The 24,626-nt window shown below is 55.8% G+C and overlaps 8 protein-coding genes across 8 annotated transcripts; 6 read left to right on the top strand and 2 right to left on the bottom strand.

The window, feature by feature from the left end:
• Positions 1-317: 317 nt before the first annotated feature.
• BBA_09241 (HhH-GPD superfamily base excision DNA repair protein) lies at positions 318-1,553 on the top strand (the record flags this gene model as incomplete). Its single annotated transcript, XM_008604338.1, has 1 exon — positions 318-1,553. The coding sequence occupies one exon, from the start codon at positions 318-320 to the stop codon at positions 1,551-1,553; it is 1,236 nt and encodes a 411-aa protein (XP_008602560.1).
• Positions 1,554-5,968: 4,415 nt separating this feature from the next.
• BBA_09242 (ecm33-like protein) lies at positions 5,969-7,271 on the top strand (the record flags this gene model as incomplete). The annotated part of the gene is made up of 3 exons (XM_008604339.1): positions 5,969-6,020; positions 6,084-6,945; positions 6,995-7,271. The coding sequence occupies 3 exons, from the start codon at positions 5,969-5,971 to the stop codon at positions 7,269-7,271; spliced, it is 1,191 nt and encodes a 396-aa protein (XP_008602561.1).
• A 357-nt stretch (positions 7,272-7,628) lies between these two features.
• BBA_09243 (G-patch domain-containing protein) lies at positions 7,629-9,260 on the bottom strand (the record flags this gene model as incomplete). The annotated part of the gene is made up of 3 exons (XM_008604340.1): positions 7,629-7,862; positions 7,934-8,532; positions 8,597-9,260. The coding sequence occupies 3 exons, from the start codon at positions 9,258-9,260 to the stop codon at positions 7,629-7,631; spliced, it is 1,497 nt and encodes a 498-aa protein (XP_008602562.1).
• A 474-nt stretch (positions 9,261-9,734) lies between these two features.
• Positions 9,735-11,453, top strand: BBA_09244 (DEAD/DEAH box helicase; the record flags this gene model as incomplete). Its single annotated transcript, XM_008604341.1, has 4 exons — positions 9,735-9,994; positions 10,112-10,597; positions 10,658-10,895; positions 10,944-11,453. 4 exons carry the CDS (start codon positions 9,735-9,737, stop codon positions 11,451-11,453), a joined length of 1,494 nt encoding a protein of 497 aa, XP_008602563.1.
• A 2,916-nt stretch (positions 11,454-14,369) lies between these two features.
• Positions 14,370-19,938, top strand: BBA_09245 (uncharacterized protein; the record flags this gene model as incomplete). Its single annotated transcript, XM_008604342.1, has 17 exons — positions 14,370-14,511; positions 14,603-16,887; positions 16,927-17,052; positions 17,095-17,127; positions 17,173-17,415; positions 17,461-17,625; positions 17,674-17,688; positions 17,734-17,799; positions 17,848-17,899; positions 17,939-17,998; positions 18,047-18,429; positions 18,478-18,642; positions 18,688-18,741; positions 18,781-18,951; positions 19,003-19,177; positions 19,226-19,755; positions 19,813-19,938. 17 exons carry the CDS (start codon positions 14,370-14,372, stop codon positions 19,936-19,938), a joined length of 4,791 nt encoding a protein of 1,596 aa, XP_008602564.1.
• A 413-nt stretch (positions 19,939-20,351) lies between these two features.
• BBA_09246 (uncharacterized protein) lies at positions 20,352-21,578 on the top strand (the record flags this gene model as incomplete). Its single annotated transcript, XM_008604343.1, has 1 exon — positions 20,352-21,578. One exon carries the CDS (start codon positions 20,352-20,354, stop codon positions 21,576-21,578), a length of 1,227 nt encoding a protein of 408 aa, XP_008602565.1.
• Positions 21,579-22,221: 643 nt separating this feature from the next.
• On the top strand, positions 22,222-22,838 carry BBA_09247 (ribosomal L22e family protein; the record flags this gene model as incomplete). Its single annotated transcript, XM_008604344.1, has 3 exons — positions 22,222-22,236; positions 22,368-22,403; positions 22,515-22,838. The coding sequence occupies 3 exons, from the start codon at positions 22,222-22,224 to the stop codon at positions 22,836-22,838; spliced, it is 375 nt and encodes a 124-aa protein (XP_008602566.1).
• A 367-nt stretch (positions 22,839-23,205) lies between these two features.
• BBA_09248 (carrier protein YMC2) lies at positions 23,206-24,286 on the bottom strand (the record flags this gene model as incomplete). Its single annotated transcript, XM_008604345.1, has 2 exons — positions 23,206-24,062; positions 24,169-24,286. The coding sequence occupies 2 exons, from the start codon at positions 24,284-24,286 to the stop codon at positions 23,206-23,208; spliced, it is 975 nt and encodes a 324-aa protein (XP_008602567.1).
• Between the last annotated feature and the right edge of the window lie 340 nt (positions 24,287-24,626).

Here is a 24,626-nt window from a genome sequence, read left to right on the forward strand (position 1 = left end):
CGACGGTTGATGTCGGCCTAGGTACGTAGTAGTTGCAGGGTAAGACTACCTTATTGATTGGGAGGGCAAAAACGGGCCTCTTTCGCGCTGAGCTACGCCCTAGCTATTACGTAGGTCCGTAAGGTTGCTGGCTGCACAGAGCTCCCGTTCGCTGATGCCGTGAAAGCTCGCAATTTGTCATCCCTCTCTTTTGACCATCATCCTCCATTGAATGGCGACTATACGTTGTTAATGCTTCGAGTAGCTGTCGTCATCGGCCGCAATTGAATCTCCATCCATAGACACCAATTTCAACGGCACCCAGGTCTCTACTGTGTATGATTGCGGGACTGTCATTCACCCTCCGTATCTCGGCTCTCACGCTACAATCTACGCCAACAGCTCGTGCCATCACCGCTGCAAGCAACTCCAAGATACGGCTACGAACATACAGAATCATCGCCATGGCTGGGACGAGGCGGTCTTCACGGCTCAGCGCCGCCACGGAAGCGATGCCACCGCCCACCGCGCCCGCCTCATCTACAGCCAACGGTCGCAAGCGCAAGGCCGACGCCAAGCCGCCCAAAGACGAAGCACCATCAACGCCGAAGAAGAAGAAGCGCACTGCTGCTACGCCCCCGCCGTTGACGCCGACGCCTAGCGCCGTCGGCATTATCGCCGAGCCGGCCACGCGTGAGGGGCCGCAGACGCCCAAGCCGGCCGGTGTCACGCGCCTCGCTAACCCGCGCGGCACCAATGCGATGCTGCTATCACCCGAGACTTCGCGGCTGATTGCGCCGCGAGACGATGCGCAGCCGCCACCGTCGCCGTCCAAAGGTCGCCAGGGCAAGACTACTACTACTACGACGACGACGACGACGCAGACACTGCTGCAGGAGGCGTGCGACCACCTGATTCGCGTCGATGAGCGGATGCGGCCGCTGATAGAAAAGCACACATGCCGCGTCTTTTCGCCCGAGGGCCTGGCTGAAGAGGTCGATCCATTTGAGAGCATTACGAGCGGCATCATCTCGCAGCAGGTGTCCGGCGCGGCCGCCAAGTCGATCAAGAACAAGTTCATTATGCTCTTTGCCGCGACCTCCGATGGCGATGCTACGCCCCGGTTTCCTCACCCATCAAAGGTCGCCGCCACGCCGCTCGAGACGCTGCGGACGGCCGGGTTATCCCAGCGCAAGGCCGAGTACATCCACGGGCTGGCGGCCCGATTCACTTCGGGGGAGCTCAGCGCGCAGATGCTGCAGGACGCGCCGTACGACGAGGTGCTGGCGAAGTTGCTGGCGGTACGCGGACTCGGGCGATGGTCGGTCGAAATGTTTGCGTGCTTTGGGCTCAAGCGCATGGACGTCTTCTCGCTTGGCGATCTGGGCGTTCAGCGCGGCATGGCGGCATTTGCGGGACGCGACGTGGCCAAACTGCGCAACAAGGGCGGCAAATGGAAGTACATGTCGGAGCAGGACATGGTGGCCATGTCGGACAGGTTTGCGCCGTACCGGAGCTTATTTATGTGGTACATGTGGCGGGTGGAAGAGACGGACGTCAGCACCATGGAGTAGTCGTGAGGGAATATGGCGGCTGGGGGGGATGGTGATGCTATAGGGAGGCAGCTGTCTGCCTAGGCCCTGCTTGTTGGAGAGATCTGCTGGCAGAATCGATGGGATGCCCAAGAATCTTGTGAGTCGTGACTGTCGCCTTCAAAATGGCACGTGGTGGGTTATGATGGAATATGATGGATTATTATGATTGGTTACTAAAAGCGAGTGCGGCGTTCAAGGGATGATTTACATGGCTCTGTAAATTAGGTATATAATATCAACGTTATTTGGTAACGGGGTTGCCGAATATTGTAATTTGCCATTTGCCAAAATTAATCGGTCAAATGAGACGGTTTTGCACAGCAGCATGATGGCGAGCAACCCCAGAGTATTCCTCCGGCCAAGGCAGCTGTGCGAGCCTTGCAGCCCTGTCGTATTCATATATATCCATGGAGATGTCCTTTCGTATTCCATCGCAAAGAATTGTTGTCCTCGGGCCCGCCACAATCGGGGCAGACGACGCTAACGGCGGGAAGACGAGGAAAAATCAATATTGGGCAATTTCACTCGGTCCCCACTGGTTAATAACGATTGCATGATAATGTCACAACGTCCGTTGTTCTTTCTGCTCACGGCGAATGAGTTACGCGCTGGTGGGCGCGCCCGTCCTAACAAATCTAGGGGCTAGAAGCCTAGGAGCCCGCCCAGGAGTGAAGGGATGGAATGAGGCTCATTAATATGCCATGATGAGTCGTCAGCAGCACCGTAGCACGAAGAGAGGCGTCATTTCAATTATTATATGATCTCGCAGATGGCCGCCCCAGCATAGTCTTTTGGTGTAATGCATTTGTGTGACCTGGGCGCCCGTCGACAGTTATCCACATTGTCGATACCTGTTCGGGTCCTCTTCAGTTTACAATGGAAGAATAAGTCTGGAATGGAAAATTGTTTGTTTATTGCCGTTACTGGTAATTATTGCTAGGATAGTGAGACGGACTCACCTATGCCGATTCAGCTTAACGAGACAAAGGCGATGTAGATCCCCCCCAAGAAATCCCTTTAGCCAAAAAAAATTCTTTTTAATCTTCTTTTTCTCTTATTACAGCGCCATGCAGCCAAGCATGTTGTTGAACAGTTTGACAGTCAAGAATGTAGGAATACGGAGTGGCAGCTGCCAAGCATTGCGTGGCGTTTTTTCGGCAAAACGTAAATAGTAATCAGTATTTAAGTAATCCCATAGGTAGGTAGGACTTGGAGCAGCACGGCGACACGGAAATACAAAAGTGTCAGTCTACTTTGACGAGCGCGGAGGAACGGCAGAAGCAACCTTGGCAACCAAGGCAGGGAGCCAAGACGGAGAAAAAGAAGCGGCTCGTAAGAAGTCGGGCTTGGCTTGAAGGAACAGACGGAATGCGCGGATGCAGGATGCCGGTGGCGCGGCGACTTGAAAGAAAATTTTGTCTAGAGAAGGAAAATAAATATACTACGTAAATTGGCCCTAAATAGATGCCAATTGACATATGCGAGCAGCAGCAGCTGGGATGGTCATGACAGCAAAAACCTTTTTGGGCAACGGGCAGCTCTTTGTTATTGGTAAAGGTTCAACGGGCTGATTCACCCAATCCCATCTGTCCACTAATTATTCAGATCGGCAGATGGTCTATTGCAGATCGTGGCACTAGGTCGCATTTGCAGGTGTCCTTCTGTCTGTCAAGATTGCGTGTCAATGTGTGCTTTGATACCGTGGTGCGGCAGCACTTTACAAATTCGTCGTTTGCTGCCACCTTTCGGTTCTAGTGCGTAGCAATCAAGGAATTTCTTCTTCTTTTTACTTTTTTTCCCCTGCGTGTACATTGCACCCTCTGCGTAAAGCAGGTATGCGTGGTGGCAAGGCCAAGAGTTTTGGCGTCGTCTTGGTGGCTGTACGCTTTACAAAGGAAGCTGCCGGCTTTGATGTTTTTTTTTTTTCCGTCTTGGTGGGTTGAAACAAGGTAAATGGTTCAGACGTTCCGTGCACTGGTCGACTGGAGTGATGGTCGGCCTTGGGAAGACCATTCCCATGCACTAATATGATAGCGCCCATGGTGTTGTTTTAGTGCTGCGTGCTAGCGAGAGGTGGGGGACGCGCAAGCGTCGCTGAGGGATGGAGTGGGGTATAAAGTTTTCTTGTCGTGCTGGTGCTTTGAAAGAGGTAAAAAAATAAAGAAAATCATCACGAGAAGAGAAGATGGGTGGCTACTGAGTCGATAGTCTAAGGACTGTACACCTGTGATGGAAGCTGGCCGTGAGGGTGATAAGCCGAGGAGTAAATGGCCCGGAATAGAATGGCTCATGATACGAATACATAGAGGTCATCTGGCCTCGATGTATTTTATATGGAACAATGAGTGATGTGCGATGACAATAGAATCACAGTGCTTATGTTGAGAGAAGAGGCAGAGAAGTGATGAATAAATGGCCATGGCGACAGAGACGGAGAGAACTCGAGCATGAGAGGTCAAGAGGTCGAGAGGTCCATGACAAGTTGACAATTGCATCGTGCGATGCAAATGTGGCTTTGCGGCTGTGCTGCGACGAGGATTTGTATCGGACAGGCCCCCCCGGAGGGACATACAGCAGGGATAGTAGCCTGGTAGGGCGCTGTGATACGAAGCCAAGAAGAACTCTTGCAAGTAGTCTTGGACAATTGATGGCAATTGGTGACGCATCATGTCTAGATTGTATGCTTTTTACAATTGATTTTTACATTCAAGATCGCGGATACAGACAGAGACCATCTGAAAGATTTTAAATGGCCGCCAAGTTCTGCTTGCACCTTGACCTGCGACCTGTGCTGCGTTTTGTGGCTCCACAGCTTCAGCAGTGCTGGCACCTGAACTTGTGGGGGTGGCCCCACTCCAAGTGCAGGCTGGCCAACAATGGAGACAGCTTGTGCCTGTTTTCTTTCTTTTGCCCCTGGGCCTTGGAACTTGTATGTGGCGATTCTGCAACAAGGTACCCGTGCCCGTGGGCCGTACCTTGGTGCAGTAAGCCGTAATAAGGCCCGTGACTACATGCTGCACCCTGCCAGCCTGCCAGAGCACTGCAACAGTGGCCAGCTGGCATTCTGGCATTTGCTCAACACCATCGTCTTTTTCAGTAAAGTATCATCAAATATAATGAATAGTCAAAGATTCCACTCCATGTTCTAGATCGCGTCTCTTCATTTCCCGACACAAGCGACTCTCCTGGCTAGGCGACCCGTCCTCTTGGGCTTCTTGCCAGCAGGACTTGAGAGGCAACCCAGCGACTGGTCAATGGGCCCTTGTAATCACAGCACAAAACTAAATAATGGTACCGTAATATGGTCAAGAGCATCGGTACTTCATCTCCCCACGCATTTACCCCTCACACCAAGTACCTAAACACGTTACGATAATCCGTCGTCGAGTACGGACTACTCGGCCAGGCCCATGCATCGGTGCCCACTGGCCCTCTCTAGTGTCGTCCAGGAAGCTCCCAATCTCTCCTCCCACTCGCTCTTCTCACTCACTCTCTCGCCCGTCCCTCCCTGAACTAAAAACCTCTTCCTCCTTTCTCTCTTAATAATACTTCTCCCATTATTCCACTTCATTTCCAGCCGCTCGTTTTCTGGCCCCCGAAAAAAAGAAACAACGATTTTCTTCGTGCCCTTTTTTTCTTTCTGCCTCTGGTTCATTCTTCTCTTCGTTCCCTCGTTATCAACGCCACTGGGTTAGCAACGCCTCCCACGACCGCCCCTATTTCCGCTCAAGCTAACGCGTTGTTGTTCCAGGAGTCAATCGTTGCTCGACGACCGTCCGACCATTGTCGCCTTTTCTCTTCAACGACACCTCTTGTCACTTTTACTCGTCTGGTGCGTTCCTATCCCTTTCCCGTTGCCGGGTTGACTTGAAGTGCCGCGCCTCTGTTGCCAACATAATTGCCGTGTTACCGTCTGCGCCTGCATTCCAGTCGCTTGCTGCCCGTCTACCTCCTTCCCGCATCGTACAACGCCCTTTCGTCCCACTTCAGCTCGCCGCCTGGCACCTCGTTTGCACGCCGCTACTCCTCTCTTTCGGTCTTTTCTCTTCCCGACGACCAATTTCTACCCAAAACATCATCTGTCGGGTCACGCACAGAAGCTTCATCACCAGGCCTCTTTCCCACCTCCCGCTACAACTCGTCTTAGCAACCGACGTTCTGGGAAAGAGCTTTGCTTGCTCAGCTTCTAAACGCGTCCCGACTTGACACTATCAGCTCTCACGAAGCATATCTCCATCACTAGCGACTCAGCATATTTCTTGGAATCAGATTCTACTCGCCGCCTCCATTTTGATCCGGATTCTACTCTTGACAGCACATAGCCCGCGTCCACTTCAAGCAACTAGGCAACGCCTCTTAACCGGCCTAATCTGACACATTCTTTCTAGATCAAGATGCCTTCTTTCCAAAAGTTCATGGTCCTTGCGACCGCCAGCGTTGGCGCTTGTAAGCATTCCCCTTTGCTACCGCCCTACCTCTGTGTCTCCCTATAACTAACACGATCTTCAGTCGCCGCCGGCAGCAGTGACTGCACCACGGATATCACCATCGACTCTGTTAACCCCACATTCGACTGTGATACCATTGATGCCAAAGTCACCGTCTCTCCCTCTCTGCAGGGCAACCTCCAGATCGACGGCCCCAAGGTCTTCAAGCAGGACTTTGTTGTCAGCAACACCTCCAACTTGCTATCCATCTCGTCCTCGTCCCTCCAGACCATTGGTGGCGAGTTCCTCGTCGAGGATGCCGGTCTGCTCGCCTCTATCGATCTCCCGAAGCTCACCAAGCTGAACAAGCTCACCTTCCGTCGTCTGGGTCAGCTGAACAAGCTCACCTTCTCTTCGTCTGGTGTCTCCCAGGCCAGCTCCGTCGACTTTTCCGATCTTTTCCTCAGCGATCTTAGTGGTATCAAACTCGCTACCGTCGACAGCCTGACCATCAACAACAACAAGAGACTCGCCAAGTTCGATTCCAACTTGGTCAACATTACCAAGACGCTGATTATCACCAACAATGGCAACGACATGCAGGTCAACCTTACCGACCTCGAGTCCGCCTACGAGATTCAGGTCTCCAACATCAAGAGCCTCGGCACCCCCGCCCTGAAGGAGATCCAGAATGGTATCAAGTTTGACACCAACCCCAACCTCGAGACCTACGAGGCTGCCAACCTTACTAGTGTCGGCACCTCGAAGAACGGTGGTTCCGTCTCCTTCATCAACAACGGAAAGCTCACCAACATCTCTTTCCCTCTGCTCAAGACCATTTCCGGTGATCTGACCATTGTCAACAACACCAAGCTGGAGGAGATTACCGGTTTCCCCGAGCTCAAGAGTGTCGAGAACATGCTCCTCGGCGGAAGCTTTGAAAAGTATGCCACATTTTCTAATCCGCTGGCCAGCTTCACTAACAACTCTCAGTGCCGAACTCCCCAAGCTCGATGATGTCAAGGGTACCATCAATGTCAAGTCGACCTCCAACCTCACCGACGTTTGCAAGTTCTTCAACGGCCTCAAGGGCAAGGTCGTTCAGGGCAAGGTCAACTGTGCCGGCGGCCTCGATAACAAGACGGCTAACGACCAGAACGGCCTCAACAAGACAGGCAGCAGCGGTAATGGCAGCGGCGCTGGCACTCCTAGCTTCAGCACTGCCGCCATTTTCCTCGGTCTAATTGCAGGTGCTGCTCAGCTTCTGTAAAGAGTCGCTGTGTTTTTGGAGGATGGGAATCTATGGTGGGAAATGGCGTCATTCTCTGCACCCCAAAATATGTCACCTGCTTTTTCTTTTGAGCCTGCACTTGTGGATGTTTTACGCTGGCTGCACTGTCTGCCCGCACGCAGCGCATTGTTTCACTAAGAGCGTTTGCCGCAGACATAGTAGAACTTATTAATTACCCTGTATTTGAATGTTGGCACACGAGCTGAATTGATTTTTTATTTTACATGTATGAATCGTACTTGACATGTGCCACTGAGCTGCACGTTGGTATATTTGAAACCGTAACATGGGAAACGCCTCTGAGTTGGTGCAGCGGAGTCACAACTATATTTGCATCTACGTGGTGTATACGCCTCGGTCGAAGGCGTCGTCATTGTAATATTTTGGCGTAATTGTGTTTCCGTTAAACACGCGACCCTGTAGTTCGCTAACGGCCTGTACCATGTTAGAGTTGCTGATGATGTAAGCCAGTGACGGTACACTTGCCTTAAGTGCGGATATCTGGTCCGTAAACTTGATGAAAACGCGTTGCGTCTCCGTGTCAATATATACCCGTTCCACGCGGCCATACTGTTTCCTGTTAGTGCTACACTTTTTCCACCGACTCTCTCGGGTCAAAGTATCCTTGTATCGAAACGTACCTTTTCGCCACATTCCTCACCAATCTCCTGCCCAAGGCCGTCTTCCACCTCGGCGGCCAGATCGGGCATATTATCGAGCATGTTGAGCAGCACAATAACGTTGCTGAGCCCTTGCTGCTGGTCGTCGTTGCCGCCGCCGCGGCCGCCAATAATTTTGCCCTTGTTGGCGGGTTCGGCCCAGCCGCCGCCATCGGCGTCTGCTTTTTTGCGACGCTTCTCGACCTGCACCCGGAGAGGATTGACGATGCCGGAGGCCGCGGCGCCGAGGCCGCGGCCAGATGTCCAGCCGTACTTGGCCATGAGGCGGTGGGCGAAGCCGGCCTGGCCGGGGCGGGAGGACGGAGAGCGTGGCGGCGGCGGTGGAGATGGTGCTTGTTCTTGTTCTTGTTGCGTATAGAGGATGGGGGCGGCGGAGATGGTGGTGGACGAGGGAGGGGGAGGTGGTTGCGAGGAGGACGTGGAGGATAGGGCGAGACGGCGGGCGTATGCGTCGTCGCCAGAGGCATCGTCAGGAGGAGGAGGTGGTGGTGCGGATGTTGTAGGAGGAGAGGATGGTGGCGGGGGGACGGCGGCGTATGACGGCGGAGGCGCGAATTGATCTAGATGATAGTTTAGTATGTGATGCAAACGCCATGATGAGGCGTACGTTTGGGCGTGGCTCACTATTCGGACGCATGACGGGTCTCGCGTCCTCCTCATCCGACGACCCGTCGCTGTCCGGCGCCCTGACTCTGCGGTGCCCGTACAGCAACGCCTTCCACTCGCGCACCTCGTCGATTTTCTCATCGCTGCGCAGGTACTCTTCCACGTTCGTCGGCCTCGACGCATCATACACGTCGTCCCAGTCCGTCTCTCGCTGCTGCTGCTGGGCCTGCCGCTTCTTCTTGGCCTTGCGCCCACCGCGCTGGCGCTTCTCCCCGGTGCCGTACAGCCACTCGTCGTCTTCGGTGGCGGCCCAGTCCGCGAGCGTGCTCTTTGATGTAGGTGCTACAGTGCTGGGATTTACGGCGTCGGTGTCGGAGGACGGTGGCGGTGGCGGTGGTGGCGGCGGTTCTGTCGGCGCGGCGGCAGGTGGTTTGGGGATGGATTTGGAAACGGCGGGTTTGGGTTTGGGTTTGGGCGGCTGCGGGCGGCGCGTGGGCTGGAAGCGCAGCGCAGGGTCAATGGGCTTCTTGAGAAGAGGACCGGTGGCAGAGGCAGACGTGGTGCCGGTTTGGGAGTAGAGGACAGGGCCGGAGGATATGGTCGCCGAGGGCGAAGGATCGTTAGGGTCGTGGAGGTTCTCGTAAAGGGAGAGGCCGCGAGGCGGCGGAGGCGGCGCTGCCATTATGAAGACGCTATCGAGGCTTGCACAAGATGAATATATGACGCATGGGAGCTGAGAAGCAAAGAGAGATGGTAAATGAGAGGTCGCGAATAGCAATTGCTAAGCTGTCGCGCAGTGATGAAGCTCCTCGCAAACGGGCCCGGATAAACAGCGGCGAGGCGCAACGCTGCAACTGTCGGGCGTTTGCCTTGGCGTGCGCACCGCTGCTGGTCCAAGGAGCTTGCTGCCCCTCCAGCAGCACCCCGCCAACTTTTTAGATGCCGCAAATCCACACTCTCTCATCACCCATCTTCAACCTAGACCGCAAGCCAAAGCTTAGTCTTTTTGTCCATTTCTTTCTCTTTTATCTCTTATGGAGAATCGAAAAAGCGAGTAAAAAGGGCTTTATACGATATACGACCATCATCAGGTTGAAGAAGCAGAGCGAGCTTGCAGTTTTTTTTCACGACAAACAGACACACATACACATGCACCATGGCTGATCTCGCGAGCCGCATCACCAAGCCCGACGACAAGCCGGCCGACGCTGCTCCCGCATCCGGCACCGCTACCGATGCGACGCCGACTACTGATGCTACGCCGACTCCTGATGCTCAGGTCGACGGCGCGCCCGAGGCTCTGGGCGGCTCTGGTCTGCAGGAGCCCGAGTGGGATGTCGAGGTCTCGCTGAGCGATCTGCAAAACAACGAGGCGACGCCGTTTCACTCAGCCACCAACTGGGATGACCTTGGACTGTGAGTAGAGAGCCGTCGATTTTCTTCATCTGCCCCCCCTGATTATTTCAACGAATTCCCATTAGTTTGTCTGGCCATGCACAACGCTCCGAGAAGTACTGACTGGGTTCCCGTTAGCTCCCCCGATATCCTCAAAGGCCTGCTCGCCCTCAACTTTCTCAAGCCGTCCAAGGTGCAGGGAAAGTCGCTGCCTCTGATGCTGTCCGACCCCCCGAGAAACATGCTGGCGCAGTCGCAGTCGGGCACGGGCAAGACGGCCGCGTTTGTGACGGCCATTCTGTCGCGCGTCGACTTTAGCCAGCCCGAGGTGCCGCAGGCGCTCGCGCTCGCGCCCAGCCGTGAGCTCGCCCGCCAGATCGAAGGCGTCATCAAGGCGATTGGCAGGTTCCTCCCCAACCTCAAGGTGGCCGCGGCCATTCCCGGCGCGCTGCCCCGCGGCGAGCCCGTCCGCGCGGCCGTCATTGTCGGCACGCCTGGCACGGTCATGGACATTATCAGGCGGAAGCAGCTCAACGCTACGACGCTCAAGGTGCTGGTGCTCGACGAGGCCGACAACATGCTGGATCAGCAGGGTCTGGGTGACCAGTGCATGCGCGTCAAGGGGTACGTTACGGTTACGATGTGATTGCTGTGCTTTTTTATGTGCTAATGGAGAGGGGATAGCATGCTTCCCAAGAATATCCAGACGCTCCTGTTCTCCGCGACCTTTCCCGACAAGGTTAACAGCTACGCTGGAAAGTTTGCGCCGAACGCACACTCGCTGAAGTTGCAGCGAAGCGAACTGACGGTCAAGGGTATTTCGCAAATGTTCATCGACTGCCCCGATGACAATACAAAGTACGATGTGCTATGCAAGCTGTACGGTCTGATGACGATTGGCCAATCTGTCATTTTTGTCAAGGTAAGGAAATTGACGGGTATCTACGAGTGCAACGCTGACAACATGCAGACGAGAGAAAGCGCCAACGAGATTCAGCGCCGCATGGTTGCCGACGGCCACAAGGTGTCTGCGCTGCACGCCGCGTTTGACGGCGGCGAGCGCGACGACCTTTTGACCAAGTTCCGGACGGGCGAGAACAAGGTGCTGATTACGACGAACGTGCTGGCTCGCGGCATCGACGTGTCGTCGGTGTCCATGGTTATCAACTATGACATTCCGATGAAAGGACGCAACGACGAGGAGCCCGACTACGAGACGTATCTGCACAGAATCGGACGCACGGGCCGGTTCGGGCGGGTGGGCGTCAGCATCAGCTTCGTCTACGACAAGAAGAGCTTTGACGCGCTGAGCAAGATTGCGGACCAGTTTGGCATCGACCTGGTGCACCTGGACACGGAGGACTGGGACGAGGCCGAGGCGCGGGTCAAGGAGGTGATCAAGAAGAACCGGGCGCAGGCGAGCTACGCGCCAAGCGCGACGGACAAGCAGTCGCAACAGCCCCCGGCGCCGGCAGCCTAGGAGATGCCGGCGCCAAAGGTGGGGAGCTGGTTTGAGAAGCCGCCCAAGACGCTTACCAGCTGGTAGATGATCCAGAGCGGTACGAAGCAGGTCAGGATGTGCTACAAAGAAGAAAAGATACGAGGAAAGCGAAAATGAGGCTGATAGCGTGCGTACATGTTTGCGCTCGGGATGGCATGTGATGAGATACCAAAAATGAAGAGCTTAAATGATGCTGTCACTACATATTATCTATTTTGGCATGTTTCTACGTGATGACTACGTGTAGAATGAAGGAAGAGGAGAGCAATGCCGCGATGTGCGGTTACAAGAGCAACCGACACAGCGTCGGAGTGCGAGTTGTTACGTTTGTGCAGCTTGCCCAGGTAGGACAAGGAGAGATGGATATATCACTTTTTGTCGTCTGATTAGGATGTCCAAAGAGGGAAAAGGAGCGGCCGGCAAACGTGGGTGTTTCTAGAAAAGGAAAGTAGCAGTATATAGATGTGTGTGTGTGTGTGGTTGGGGTCCTGCATGATGAGGTGGTTGAATGCAGGTGGTGATTTCATGATTGTGGTGGGTAATGATCTAATAATGTGCCTGGAAGTTTGTTCTTACGTTGAAGATGCAGAACGATATACCAAAGAGGCGATCCGATGAATCAGCGACAAAAGACGACAGTTTCTCCTTTCGAAAGGAAAAACAAAAGCAACACATTTGCATGATGGGTAGTCATCGGTAATAATCTGTAGTAATAGGCCGGGTCATTATCAAAGCCCGAAAAGCTCATGTGGGTCCCTGGGCCCTGGGGACCCTGCTCGGAGCGGAAAGAAAAAGATTTGGTGGGCTGTTTCCTTTTTTTTTTTTTTTTTTCTTCTTTTCGGTGGTGGCCTCAGGTAGCATTGCAGATACGTATCTAATAATGCCAGCTGGCAAATGAGGATTTTCCTCGAGATTGGGCGTTTGCACCCGCGGCCTGTACAGGTTGCCCAACTACCTATGAAGAAAGAAGGTGGGAAACCTTTTTGTTGACAGCAATGCACGCGAAAATTATACATGCCATCATAATAATGCACCATCTGATTTATTATAAAGTGGTCGCATGATTTGGCAGTTGTTTACTTGATAGTGGCGTTGGTCATCTATTTACTTGGTAGCACCGCAGCGCGGCGCACCGACCAGACAACACCAGCTCAACCACCCATGTCGTGTACGGGTACCCTCACCACAAACACCGCCATTTTGGAAATGAGCTTGGGCAGTGATCCTTGCTCACGATAGCGTCAATAATGATATATTAGACATCTTTTTGTCAGGGTTCAGGCTGCGGTTTCCATGGTGACGTGCGAAGAACCCCTCCCAAATGTCGGGCAAGATGGAAATTGTAGTGAGATGTAGAGGAACCTTGGGCCGTTTGCCTCGGCTCAACCAGTCAAGATCGGGTCGTCAAAAGAGAACCATTGTGGTCCGTCCGTCCGGCCAGCCATGTCTCAGTGCCCGCCACGCCGAGAGGAGAGAAGTGGTGTGCTGGAGCTGGCTGGCTGGCTGGTATCATGACAGATGATGGGAGCAGAGCAAAAAAAGACAAGATACGAAAATGCGCCGCTTCTCATCCAAGGGCTGCGCTGTGTGCTTGCTAACACGAGTGGCGAGCCACGTCGCATGCTGCAGGTCGGCCGGTACGAACGAATCATGTGCGTGACGAGACAAAAGTTATGCTCGGCTCTGTGCGTGTGGTGTTGGGCAAAAGAGATGGAGGGTAGAGGAGGATAGACGTTGGTATTTGATACATGCGATGCAAGGCTTGCATTATTGTGATGGGTGAGCCCAACCGGGCTACAGCTGGTAAGTAGTCATTCGCGCGTTTTTTATTGTTCCTGATGAAGTCTTTATCTGCTTTGATTTCCTTCGTCAATGGCAAACGACGCATGCCGACTTATGCACGTCGGCCTCAACTCCGCAGTCGGGCATCCATCTTTGTCCCAAGGTAGCTTTTCGACGAACCATCCTCAAACAGCCCAAGTACCAAGTCACACAACACGACCGCGTCGTCTCGATTCTCTCTTCAGTTTTTCATTATTTTTTTCTGGCTGCGCAACCATTTCGACACTGACGTATCCCGGCCACCTAATTGAGTCGGTTTCCCAGCAAATCTTGTCACTTGGTCAACATGATCCATGTACCCCCGCCGCCCAAAGACTAGGCCGGGGTAGACCCTGACGCAGGAAGAAAAAAAAAAGAGATACATTTATGGTACCAAACAATATACACACAACATGACCCTAGTAATATCGAAGAGAAGAAATTAACCACTGCATCTGTATCAGTACGTATATCGATGCCGTGTTGATGCGGAGCCAAAACAAGTCTCCATTGTGTTACCCATGCTCACTCTTGCTCTCTTCGCGCTCTGCACGACTTGATAGACCTCTCCTCTCCCCGCCGAGCTGCAGCTGTTCTTTTTTCTTCTCTTTTCACTCTCTACTCACTCCTGAAACATGCAACTGCTCTGTTATTCACCGCCCGCATCTGTCTGACCTCTCATCATCCTATTCACACACACACATCATCATCATCACCACCCTCGGGCGCCTATCGCTGCCTGACATCATCCCAACCTGCAGCCGCCCCCATCCACACCACAACCCACAACGTTGTAAGGGAACAATCAGAAAGGATTTTTCCTCTACGTCGTTTAATCTTGTTTTGATTTTATTTTTGCAACTTTCTAATTGTTACTTGCAAGGGTGATTGTGCTCCCTTGAACAGGCACCAGCCTTTGTAACAACTATTTCTCGAGCAGTAACAGCGTGATAGCATTGATTTCTGCTTTTGAAACCAGGTCATCTCATCTCTACTTCTGTCGACCCCGTCTCTTATCACAACCGCTGGCTCCTCTACTCTCACCACATTCACACCAAGCCAAACAACCTCAAAATGGCGTCGGAAGAGCAACATCAAGGTGTCGACACCTACGACTACCGTAGGAATGCCTGGGGAGCTGTGCAAACAGCCGACTTTTCCCACGTCAACTACGGAATTCCCATGTCTGAAGACGAAGAAGCCGAAAATGAATTAGGTGCGTATTGACTGACGCCAGGGCCTTTTTTCTTTTTGCATCAAGAGAAATGAAAAGGGGACCCAACAACGACAAAGCTAACAAGGAGTAGACGCGGGAGAGGGAGAATACACAACGGAAGCTCAGGTCGAGGACCAGGGCGCAGGAGACGCTTCGCCTGCCGGTGACGACGCCGCGGCCGCTCCGGCGGAAGAGGTTTCGAAATCGAGCAAGAAGACGAAAAAGGGCAAAAAGTCGTCATCCACCGACGACGAGGCCGCCGCGCCCGTGTCCCCGCCCAAGTCCAAGAATGCCAAGAATGAAAGGAAGAACCAAAGAAAGAGAGACAAGAAGAAAAAGGACAAGGCCGCAGCCGCCGCCGTCTCCGCCGCGGCCCAGGCACCCCCCGAGGAGCCTGCCACGCCGGCCGAGGCTGCTACTGCCGCCGCCGACGCCGCGCCCACCACCACCACTACCGATGCTGTTGACGAGACTGTTACGACTGAGAATGCCGCTGAGCAAGATACCCCTAATGATGAGCCTGATACGACCCAGAATGACACGACTAATGCCCAACCCAACGACCAACAACAACAACAACAACAACAACAACAACAACAAGAAACCGAGACAGCGGCTGCCGTCGAGGAAGCGGCCACCCCGGCCGCTGAAGACGCCGCCGCTGCGGCCAATGATGGCGAAGCCCCCAAGACAAACGAGGATTCCGCTACCCCTGCCGAAAGTGAACCTACCGTGGATGAGGTTACGAGTTACGATAGTGTAAAGAAGGATGAGAAGGATGATGATGCTGCCAAGACGGCTGCTGCTGCTGTAGATGAGAGCGTTCCCGCAGCGGCTCCCGAGGACAAGAAGCCCGAGGCCGCCGATGCTGCAGCTGCTGCTCCTACGGAAGCCGACGAGGAGGATAAGGTCAAGGAGCCCGAAGCCCCTGCTGCTGCTGCGCCAGCCGAGGAGGTACCTGCTGCCGAGTCCAAGGTAGCCGAGCCAGCTCAGGAGGAGAAGAAGCCGGAAGAGGAGGCGGCTGCTACTGCTGCTGCTGTGCCCGCGCAAGAAGAAAAGGCCGCTGCAGAGGAAATACCAAAAGTAGAAGAGACGCCGGCTCAAGCCGCCCCCGCCGCTGCTCCAGAGCCTGTCGCTGCTGCTGCTACCGAATCCGTTGCCGAGCTGGCTCCAGATGCCAGTCCCGGGAAGGAGAAAGAGGCGGACACGACCAAGGACCAGCCCGCCGCGGAAGTTGCTGCTGATGCTGCTGCTGCCGAAAAGGAGACGCCCGCGGAACCAACTGTCGCGGCTGCTGTAGTCGAAGAACCTGCCGCAGGACCTGTGCCTGACGCTGCGACCGCGGACCAGCCATCCGGCGAGGAGACCAAGCCTGCTCCTGCCAAGGAAAAACCTGCTGAAGCTGCGCCCGCCGAGCCTGCCGTCGCTGCCGCGGAGACAAAGACCGAGGAAGCTGCTCCCGCCGTCGAGGCTGCCGAGGTTGAAGAGGCCAAGCTCGCTGAGCCCGAGGCTGACAAGAAGGAAGAGGCTGCTACGTCTGCGGAGCCCGAGGCCAAGGTCCAGGAGCCTGCTCCCGTCGAGGCACCCAAGGAAGCGGAGCCCGAAGCTGTGGAGAAGCCAGTCGAGGTGCCGGAGCCCGCTTCTGAGACGGCTGCTGCGTCGGTTGAGGACAAGCCCGCAGAGGAGACCGAACCTGCTAAGGAGGAAGCCGCCGCTCCCGCCATCGAAGCTGCGGTCGTTGCCGAACCATCTACCGTCGCCGCTGCCAATCCCGCTGAAGAAGCCGCGCCAGCCGCTGCCCAGGAGAAGAAGGAAGAGACGCCTGCGACTACGGAGCCTGCCGCGGATGTAGTCGATACGCCCGTCGAGGCGGCTGAAGAGGTCAAGGAGCCCGCCCCGGCGACTGAAGAGGCTGCTACGCCTGAAGCACCCAAGGAGGCGCCTACGCCCGTTGTGGAAGCCCCCGCTGAGCCTGCCGAGGATGTTGCTGATAAGCCGGCCGAGGCAACGACAGAAGAGGCCAAGGAGCCCTCTCCCGCTGAGCCCGCCGCCGCGCCCGAAGCCTCCAAGGAGGACCCTGCACCGGAATCTGCCGCTGCTGAAGTGCCCGTTCCCGCTGAGGCCGTCCCATCTGTCGAAGAAGCCGCCGCCTCTGCGGAGGACAAGCCCGTGGAGCCAACGACGACGACCACCCCCGATCCCGCCGCCGAGGATGTCCAGGCGCCTACCGAAGAGGCCCAGCTAGACGAAGCGGCTGCTGTTGCTCCCGAAGCCACCAAGGAAGCTATTCCTGAAGTTCCGGAGACTCCAGCGGAGCCTGAGGCTGCTGCCGCCCCGGAAGAGCCCGCCGTTGACGCGGAGCCGGTCATCGCCCAGGTTGTCAAGGAGGCGGAGGACACCACTGAGCCTGCCAAGGAGGAAGCGCCTGCGGCCGACGCCGAGACCGTTCCCGAGGCTCCCGCTGAATCTGCCAAGGAGGAGACGCCTGCTGCTGCCGAGTCTGCTAAAGAGGAGGCTGCTGCTGTCGAAGCTGAGCCCAAGGTTGAAGAGGCTGCTCCCGCTGCCGCTGCTGAGCCGGCCAAGGAAGAAACCCCTGCTGCGGAAGCCGAGCCCAAGGTAGCAGAGACGGCTCCTGCGGAAGCTCCCGAACCGGCCAAAGAGGAGCCGGCAGCCGTTGTCGAGCCGGCGGAACCAGCTGCCGAGGATCTCAAGCCCGAAACGCCTGCCGCCGACGCCGATTCTAAGCCGGAGGCTGCTGCGGAAGCCTCCACTGATACTCCCAAGGATGAGACCCCTGCTGAGCCTGAAGCAGCGACTGAGGAGAACAAGACCGCGGAGGAACCAGTCGCCACTGATGAGGCTACCGCCGCGCCCGTCTCCGAAGAAGTTGCCAAGGAGGACGAGGTCAACCCTGAAGAGGACAGGCCCGCGGACTCAGTTGCTGAAGAGAAGCCCGCAGCTGCTGAAGAGGACGTCCAAGCTCCCACCGAGGAAGTTCCCGCCTCTGAAGAGTCTGCCTCTGCCAAGGAGCCTCCCAAGGATGAGGAGGCCGCCCCCGAACCTCCCCAGACTGAAGATGCTCCTGCCGCTGACGAGGCCGCTGCCCCCGTCGAGGTCCCCGAGAGCTCCGTTGCGGAAGCCGTCATCACTGAGCCTGCTCAGGATGTTGAGCCCACAGTCGTCCCGGAACCTGAAGCAACCGAGGAGACCAAGGAGCCCGAGCCCGCCACCCCTGCTGAAGAAGGCGCCGAGGCCAAGGAAGAAGAAGCTGCTGCGCCTGCTGCTGACGTCGCCGCAGCCGAGATACCCGTCGCCGAGCCTGCCGCCGCGGACAAGACGGCTGAGGAGGACAGTGGTGCAGAGCGAGAGCCTGCTGGCGAGCCTGCTAGTGAGGAAGCTGTGCCCGCTGCTCCGACTGAACCCGCAGACGCCGCCGCCGAAGATGCCGCTCCTGCGGAGGATGTCAAGCCCGTCGAGCCCGCCACTGGTGAGGCAGAGCGAGAGCCTGCTGGTGAAGAACCCACCAGTGAAAAAGCCGTGCCCGCCGCTGAGCCCGAGACGCAGGAAGAGCCCAAGGAAGAGGCTGCTCCTGCTGCCGCTGAGCCCGCGGAGGTGAAGACGGAAGAGGCACCTGCGGCGCAGGAAGAGACTGCTGCTCCTGCAGCTGACGCTCCCGTTGTCGTAGAGGCTCCTGCTGAAGCAGAGGCCGCTACCGCCGAGGACGCGCCTGCCGCTGAGTCACAGGAAGAGGCTGCCGCTGACAAGGCCGCAGAGGAACTTGAAGACAAGCCTGAAACTGTCGCTGAACCCGATGTCCCCGCCGATGCCGCTACGGATGAGCCAGTCGAGGCCTCGAAGGAGGAGCCATCTGACGACGCCGAGGCTACTGCTGCCCTTGCTGCTCTGGGTGCTGCTGCTGTCACTACGGCTGCTGTTGTGCAGTATCCCTCTGACGATGAAGACGAGTCTGCCCTGGAAGCCGAGTTTGAGGCCCCCAAGGAAATCTCAGTCCCTGAGGTGTCTGTTGATGATGCTCCTCTTGAAGAGCCTGCTGCCAGCGGAGTCGCGTCTGTCATTGACGTCCCAGCCGACGAGCCTGCTGCTGCTGAACCGGCTGTAGAAGAGAAGTCTGTTGTTGCCGAGCCGACAGTGGAAGAGGAACCTGTTGTCAAAGAGGTCGAGGCTGCTCCCGAGGCCGAGACTGAAGCTCCTGCCGAGCCCGAATTAGACGTTTCCGCCGCTGAGGAGCAGGCGCCGGAAGAAACCAAGGAGGTAGAGTCCGAGGCCGAGGCTGCTGTTCCCAAGGAGCCGGAGGCTACCGAGGCTGCCCCCGAGGAAGCTGTCGCTGAGTCTGCTGCCGAGGAGGCTGTCGAGACTGAGACTGAAGAGTCACCTGCCGCCGATGTTGCTTCCGAGGATCCCGTCGCTAAAGACGAGCCCGTTACCGAACCTGCGGCTGAAGAAGCTGCAGCTGAAAAACCTGCTCCCGAGCCTGTGGCTGCAGCTGAAGAAGCGAAGGAGGCAAAGAAACAAAACCCGGACCACAGCATAGAAGCCGCCACCGCTGCTGCCATTGCTGCCGCCGCCGCTACCGCCGCTACTGCAGCTGCCATCAAACATTTTCACGGCAAGCAGGAGGAGAAGACGGAGGAGAAGAGGACCAAAGGTGAGAGTCAGATAGCTGATACCCAACTTGATGTTACGCACGTGAAAGATACCCCATCCGATTTGGAAGTCGCTGTGGAGGTGGAGAATAATGATGTTACGGAATCTGCAAAGAATGATGAACCCAAGCTTGAAGAGTCAAAGGAGACAGAGGCGTCGGAGACGAGCACCGTTGTCGCCGATGAGCCCAAGGTCGAGAAACCCGCCGAGAAGGATCACGATGCTGGCAAGGTAGCCGCCATCGCTGCTGGTGTTGCTGGCACTGCCCTTGTTGTCGGTGCAGCTGCCGTTGGCGCCGCTTCTTTCAAGAAAGACGATGAGAACGGTCACACGGTGAAGCCAGACGCCGAAGTCGCGCAAGCCGAGCCTGCTACTAGAGCAATTGAGGAGCCTGTCGCAAAGGACAGCCCTGTTACTGAGGCGACTCCTGCTCCTGAGCCAGAATCAACCTTGCGCCGCCGTCGACCAGCCGCCAGCGAGCCTACAGCTGAAGCTGCTGCTGGACCAGCCGCCGAGGTCGCCACCGAACCTCAGCCCGAAGAGAGCACAGCTACATCGAAATCCATTGCTGTGGCAAGCGTATGGCTACTACCTCTTTCCTACGCTATGATGTTGTTTACGACTAACAACTCACAGTCGAAGCCGACATTCTTCGTGTCGCTGGCCAGATTGATCCTCTCGCCTTTCTCGTGGCTGCGCTCAAGGTTATTCAAGACCAGGCCTGCCATCAAGACAACACCCCCTACCGAGGGCAGCTCCTAGGGCAGCACTCCGTCTCGTGACTATGAGATACTAAAGCATCATTACTGTGGAAATTTATGTTTATGATTATTGTACTTTTCTTCTCGGTCCGCAAGAATTTCTGTGATGCTGCGCGAGGGTTCCGCGTTTAAACCACTGGCCAATCACAGGCAGTTGGGAAGCAAGAGCTGATGGGAATATGGTATGAGGCTGCATGCATGCCCTCACCATTGCGCGCAGAGTTACAGAGCAGACATCTGCGCGCCCATCAAGAAGCCAAACATTTTTGCAGCATGGCACTAATGCGTCGGTCTTGCATCTCAACCCTGGGGGATTGGCTGGCGGGTACTTTCTTGTGATATAGTGTGCTTGTGGCTCTTGTCTTTCGCTGTTGTCGTTGTCGCTTTCTTTGCTTCTCAACGCCTGACCAGCACATGCTAACAAAAAAAGTAGAGAGAATTAGGGACCGCCGTGATGACCGTGCAGACGATGGTGAGCGTCGTCGGCGCATACGCAGGCCGTCGGCGACGCATCGCGAGGAGAGCGATGATAAGGATGCTAGACCTCGATCGTCGCGGCGCGAACTCAGCGACGACAAAGATGCTCGACCTCGATCTTTGCGACGCAATCTGAGTGACGATAAAGACGCTAAACGCCGAGGTTCGCGCGGCAGCTCGCATCGACACAAGTCGGACGGCACTCGAGGAGCGACCGACGACGACAGGGCGCCGACTAAGCGCCGCGACAGCGGCTACTCGGCGCAGAACAACAGCCCCTCGGGAAGCCGGCATGGAACCTCTGTGGAGCGGGAGAGGAAGCACAAGACGCCTGTGGCTGTTGAAGAGCCGCCGCCACGAAAGTCCACTGCATCCCCGGAGAAGAAGAGAACGCCAATCCTGTCAGCAGAAGAGCAAGCTGACCATGACAGACGCAAGGAGGCGCATCGTCGTCGCCAGCAGGAGCGCGAGCAGGAGCGCAAGGAGCGCGAAGAGCGCGACAAGAAGCGCAAGGAACGTGAAGAAGAAGCCGCGCGGCTCGAGGCCGAGGCACGTCGAGCAGAGCGTCATAGGCTGCGCCGCGAAGCTGCAAAAAAGGAGGCGGCCGAGCTTGCAAAGAAGGAAGCGGCCGAGGCTGCGAGAAAAGAGGCAGCAGCGGCTGCAAAGAAGAAGGAGGCGGCCGAAAGAAGCGCAACAAGTGGCGAGCATGGCCACAGATCTCGACGACTCAGCCATTCCACAAAGGATAGACCAGCAGATCTGGCCAGACACCGCCCGAGCTCCTCTCAGAAATCCAGACCTACGCCGCCTACTTCCGGCACCGACGAGGCCGGGCGCACACCAAAAGATTCGGACGAATCCAACACGGGAGAGGACGAGGCTCGCCGCCGCCGCCGTCGCCGCCGCGACGCCGAGGGCTCCATCAAGAGCGAATCCTCGTCCCGACGAGAGCACTCCCGGCGTGAGCACCCCAAGGACGAACCCCGGGAGGAGCGGTACTCCAAGGGAGAGTTTTCGCGGCGCGAGTCTGATATTCCGACGGATGAGGACGCGAGGCGCAGAAACCGAATTCGCGAGCGCCACCAAAAGGAGGACGTAGACGCCAAGAAGGCTGGTGGCTTCAAGGGCGTCATTAAGAAGCTGTTCAACAAAAACGATAAATAGAGTGTACGAGAAATGACATGATGGGAATTTGCATGTATTACGACTTTTACGATTCTTATCATGTATTTTTGCAGGGTTTCGAGAATTGGCTAGGATAATCATTTGCATTGAGGCGTCTAGATTAGCGGGGTTTTCATTGTTTCCAATCTTTCTTTTCGATTTATTATGTCACGGTACAGCAAGGCTCGAATCACAGTACTTTTCTGCATTCCTCGATTGATTCTCTTTGCTCTCATTAATATGCTTCTACAACATGCGTAAACCTTTTGCTATTGCACCTCGCTCCATACTTTGTTCGCCGTTTGATTCTCTCTCACTTACACGGAGCAGCTCGTCGCATTGCCTGTTTAGGAAATGCACGTGATTCGTCGTCATGTTGCCAACTTTGGCGTCTTCGGCTAATGATTAATCCGCGAGAGCCCTAACTTTTGCAAGCTGCGGTGGCATCCACCAGCAAAATTTAATGTGGGTAGCCCACCAAGACGAGGTTCACAGCGAAGCGAAGCGGAAAAATAGTTCCCACTCTGCAAACACATCCGAATTAACCCTCCAAAAGGCGCAGGATTTGACCTCTTTGCGATCTTCACGACCAAAAAAAGAAAAAAACACCGAAATTTCTACCAATCCTTTCAATACCGTCGAAATGGCTCCCATTGCTGTATGTACATGATGTCGCAACCGCTTTGCTGTAGGCGAGGGGTGTAAGAACCTCTTGCCGAGCGATGAAAACCCACCGGAGGTTATGAAGGAAAAAAAATTGCAGTAGGCTAAGATGTCATGTCCATTTAGAAGAAGTCTGGCAAGGCCCAGAAGCAGACCAAGAAGGTACGTTTTTCAATTCAATCCTTTTTTTCGTTTAATAAAGGGATTACAAACGGCGCATGTGTGCCAGGTTGGAGAGCCCAAGTTTCCCGCTAACACCCAACTTGCACACAGTTCATCATCAACGCTTCTCAGCCCGCCGCGGACAAGATTTTCGACACTGCCGCTTTCGAAAAGTTTCTGCAGGAGCGCATCAAGGTCGAGGGCCGCACCAACAACCTCGGCGACGACATTGTGATTCAGCAGCAGGGCGAGGGCAAGATCGAGGTCATTGCGCACAACGACCTCTCGGGCCGCTACCTCAAGTACCTGACCAAGAAGTTCCTCAAGAAGCAGCAGCTCCGCGACTGGCTCCGCGTCGTCTCCACCTCGCGCGGCGTCTACGAGCTCAAGTTCTTCAACGTTGTCAACGACGAGGCCGATGAGGATGACGAGTAAATGCGCGCAATTCTTGACTGAATTTGTGCAGGACGGGGGCATGGGCTTTCAAGAGGGATCATGTCTTTGAGAAGAAGAAAAAAGGGTTATGAGAAGTAACGTATCGGATAGGGAAATGTGAGGAGATAATGTCCGGATGGAGGCACTTTCTGGCTGGTGATTCGGCTCGTAGAAGGGCTGGCGATTTTCGGAAAGTAATTTACAGTCTGTTGTCCTGGATGTTTCCAAAATATACCCACCGAATCTCTTGATTCAAAAAATTTGCAATCCTATGCCAGCTTCTTGTGAATGTACCAGTATTGTATCCGCCATGTCGCCTTTCTATATCTACACACAACAAATGCAACGCTTTTTATATGCCTTTTTTCTACGGCAATGTCCTCATCAAGCCCTCAAACACAACCAACGCCATTGCATTCGCCGGAAAGGCACGCAAAAAGCACGGCAAGAAGCCGCGCCAGTAGCCCCTCCAGCCCGCCTCCCGGTAGACATCCACCGCGGCGTCGCGCCACGTCGCGTATTTGCGCCGGCCGTCGCCCAGGCCGCCGCCGAGCGGATCCGTCATGATGCGCTGCTTGACGAGGTCGGCCGGGTAGCACGTCAGCCAAAACACCTGCGCCGAGAGGCCGCCGGCCCAAAAGTTGACGGCCGGATGGCTGAGGCTCGTGTGCTGCCGCATCCAGCGCGAGAAGAGGTCGTAGGAGCCCCACCAGAAGAAGAAGAAGCCGCGAAAGAGGAGCGTGGCGCCGAGGCCGTGGTAGACGCCGCGCACGCCGTGGTGGCGGTAGATGCAGGCGACGCAGTCGAGCGGGCCCGAGTACAGCCGGGCAGCCTTGTTGGCGGCGTACTGGATCTGCAGCCGCGCCTTGACGTGCTCGACGGGCGCGGCGATGAAGGAGACGGTTCCGCCGGCGAGAATGCCGGCCAGGCCGTGGCCGACAGACGGCAGCGCGGTCCGCGAGGATCCAGAGGAGGAGGGCAGGAGGGTGCCGGGCGCCCAGACGTCGACGTGAAAGACGTGCTGCGCCACCAGACGCCGGTAGACGCTGAGCGAGCCCAGCATGACCGAGTCCATAAACATCCAGCCGACGAGCGGCGGCGTCGCGCCCTTGTACAGCCCGCGCACGCCCTCGAGGCGAATCGTCTGCAAGACGCACTCGAGCGGGCCCTTGAAGCGGTCGGAGCTCTGCAGGCGCACCTTGACCGTGTCAAAGGGATGGCCGACTGAAAGAGGGGAGAAGGAAAGCAAGGTTAGAACAGGGAGTCCGAAAAGTGAAAAAGGCCGGAAGTGGGAATAGGGACAGCCACGCCCGCACGGAAAAAACGTTACCTGTGAGTTTGGCAATGCCACTGCCTATGCCGGCGACGAAGCCCTTGTAGTCGTGGCTCGGCTTGGGTGACGGCGGCTGCGCGACGACGTGCGCCTGCGCGTCGGCGGCCGCAGACATTTTCTTGCTGTAAAGGAAGAAAGTATGCTCGAAGAGGAAGAGCAGGAGGAAAGGAGAGGGTTTGTAGTGTTACAAGAACATGGAGTGCGTAGAGGAGCGAGGCTGTTTTGCTGCGTGGTTGATGTGCTTGGCTGGGTATATGATGATGATGAGCGTGCGAGCTCGGCCTGCGTTTTTTTGGGTCGGGTGCCGGTCCAGCCGTGGGAACGGTGTGTTGACAAAGCCAACGGCTTAGACAGGGCAATAAAAGGTCCAAAGTACATTCATTCGCGGATGAGAAGATGGTTAAAACATAAATCGAGAAAAGAAGCTACTTGGAGAGATATTGTCGATTGATGAA

Source organism: Beauveria bassiana, assembly GCF_000280675.1.
Source record: "Beauveria bassiana ARSEF 2860 unplaced genomic scaffold BBA_S00048, whole genome shotgun sequence".
NCBI classification, from domain to species: domain Eukaryota; kingdom Fungi; phylum Ascomycota; class Sordariomycetes; order Hypocreales; family Cordycipitaceae; genus Beauveria; species Beauveria bassiana.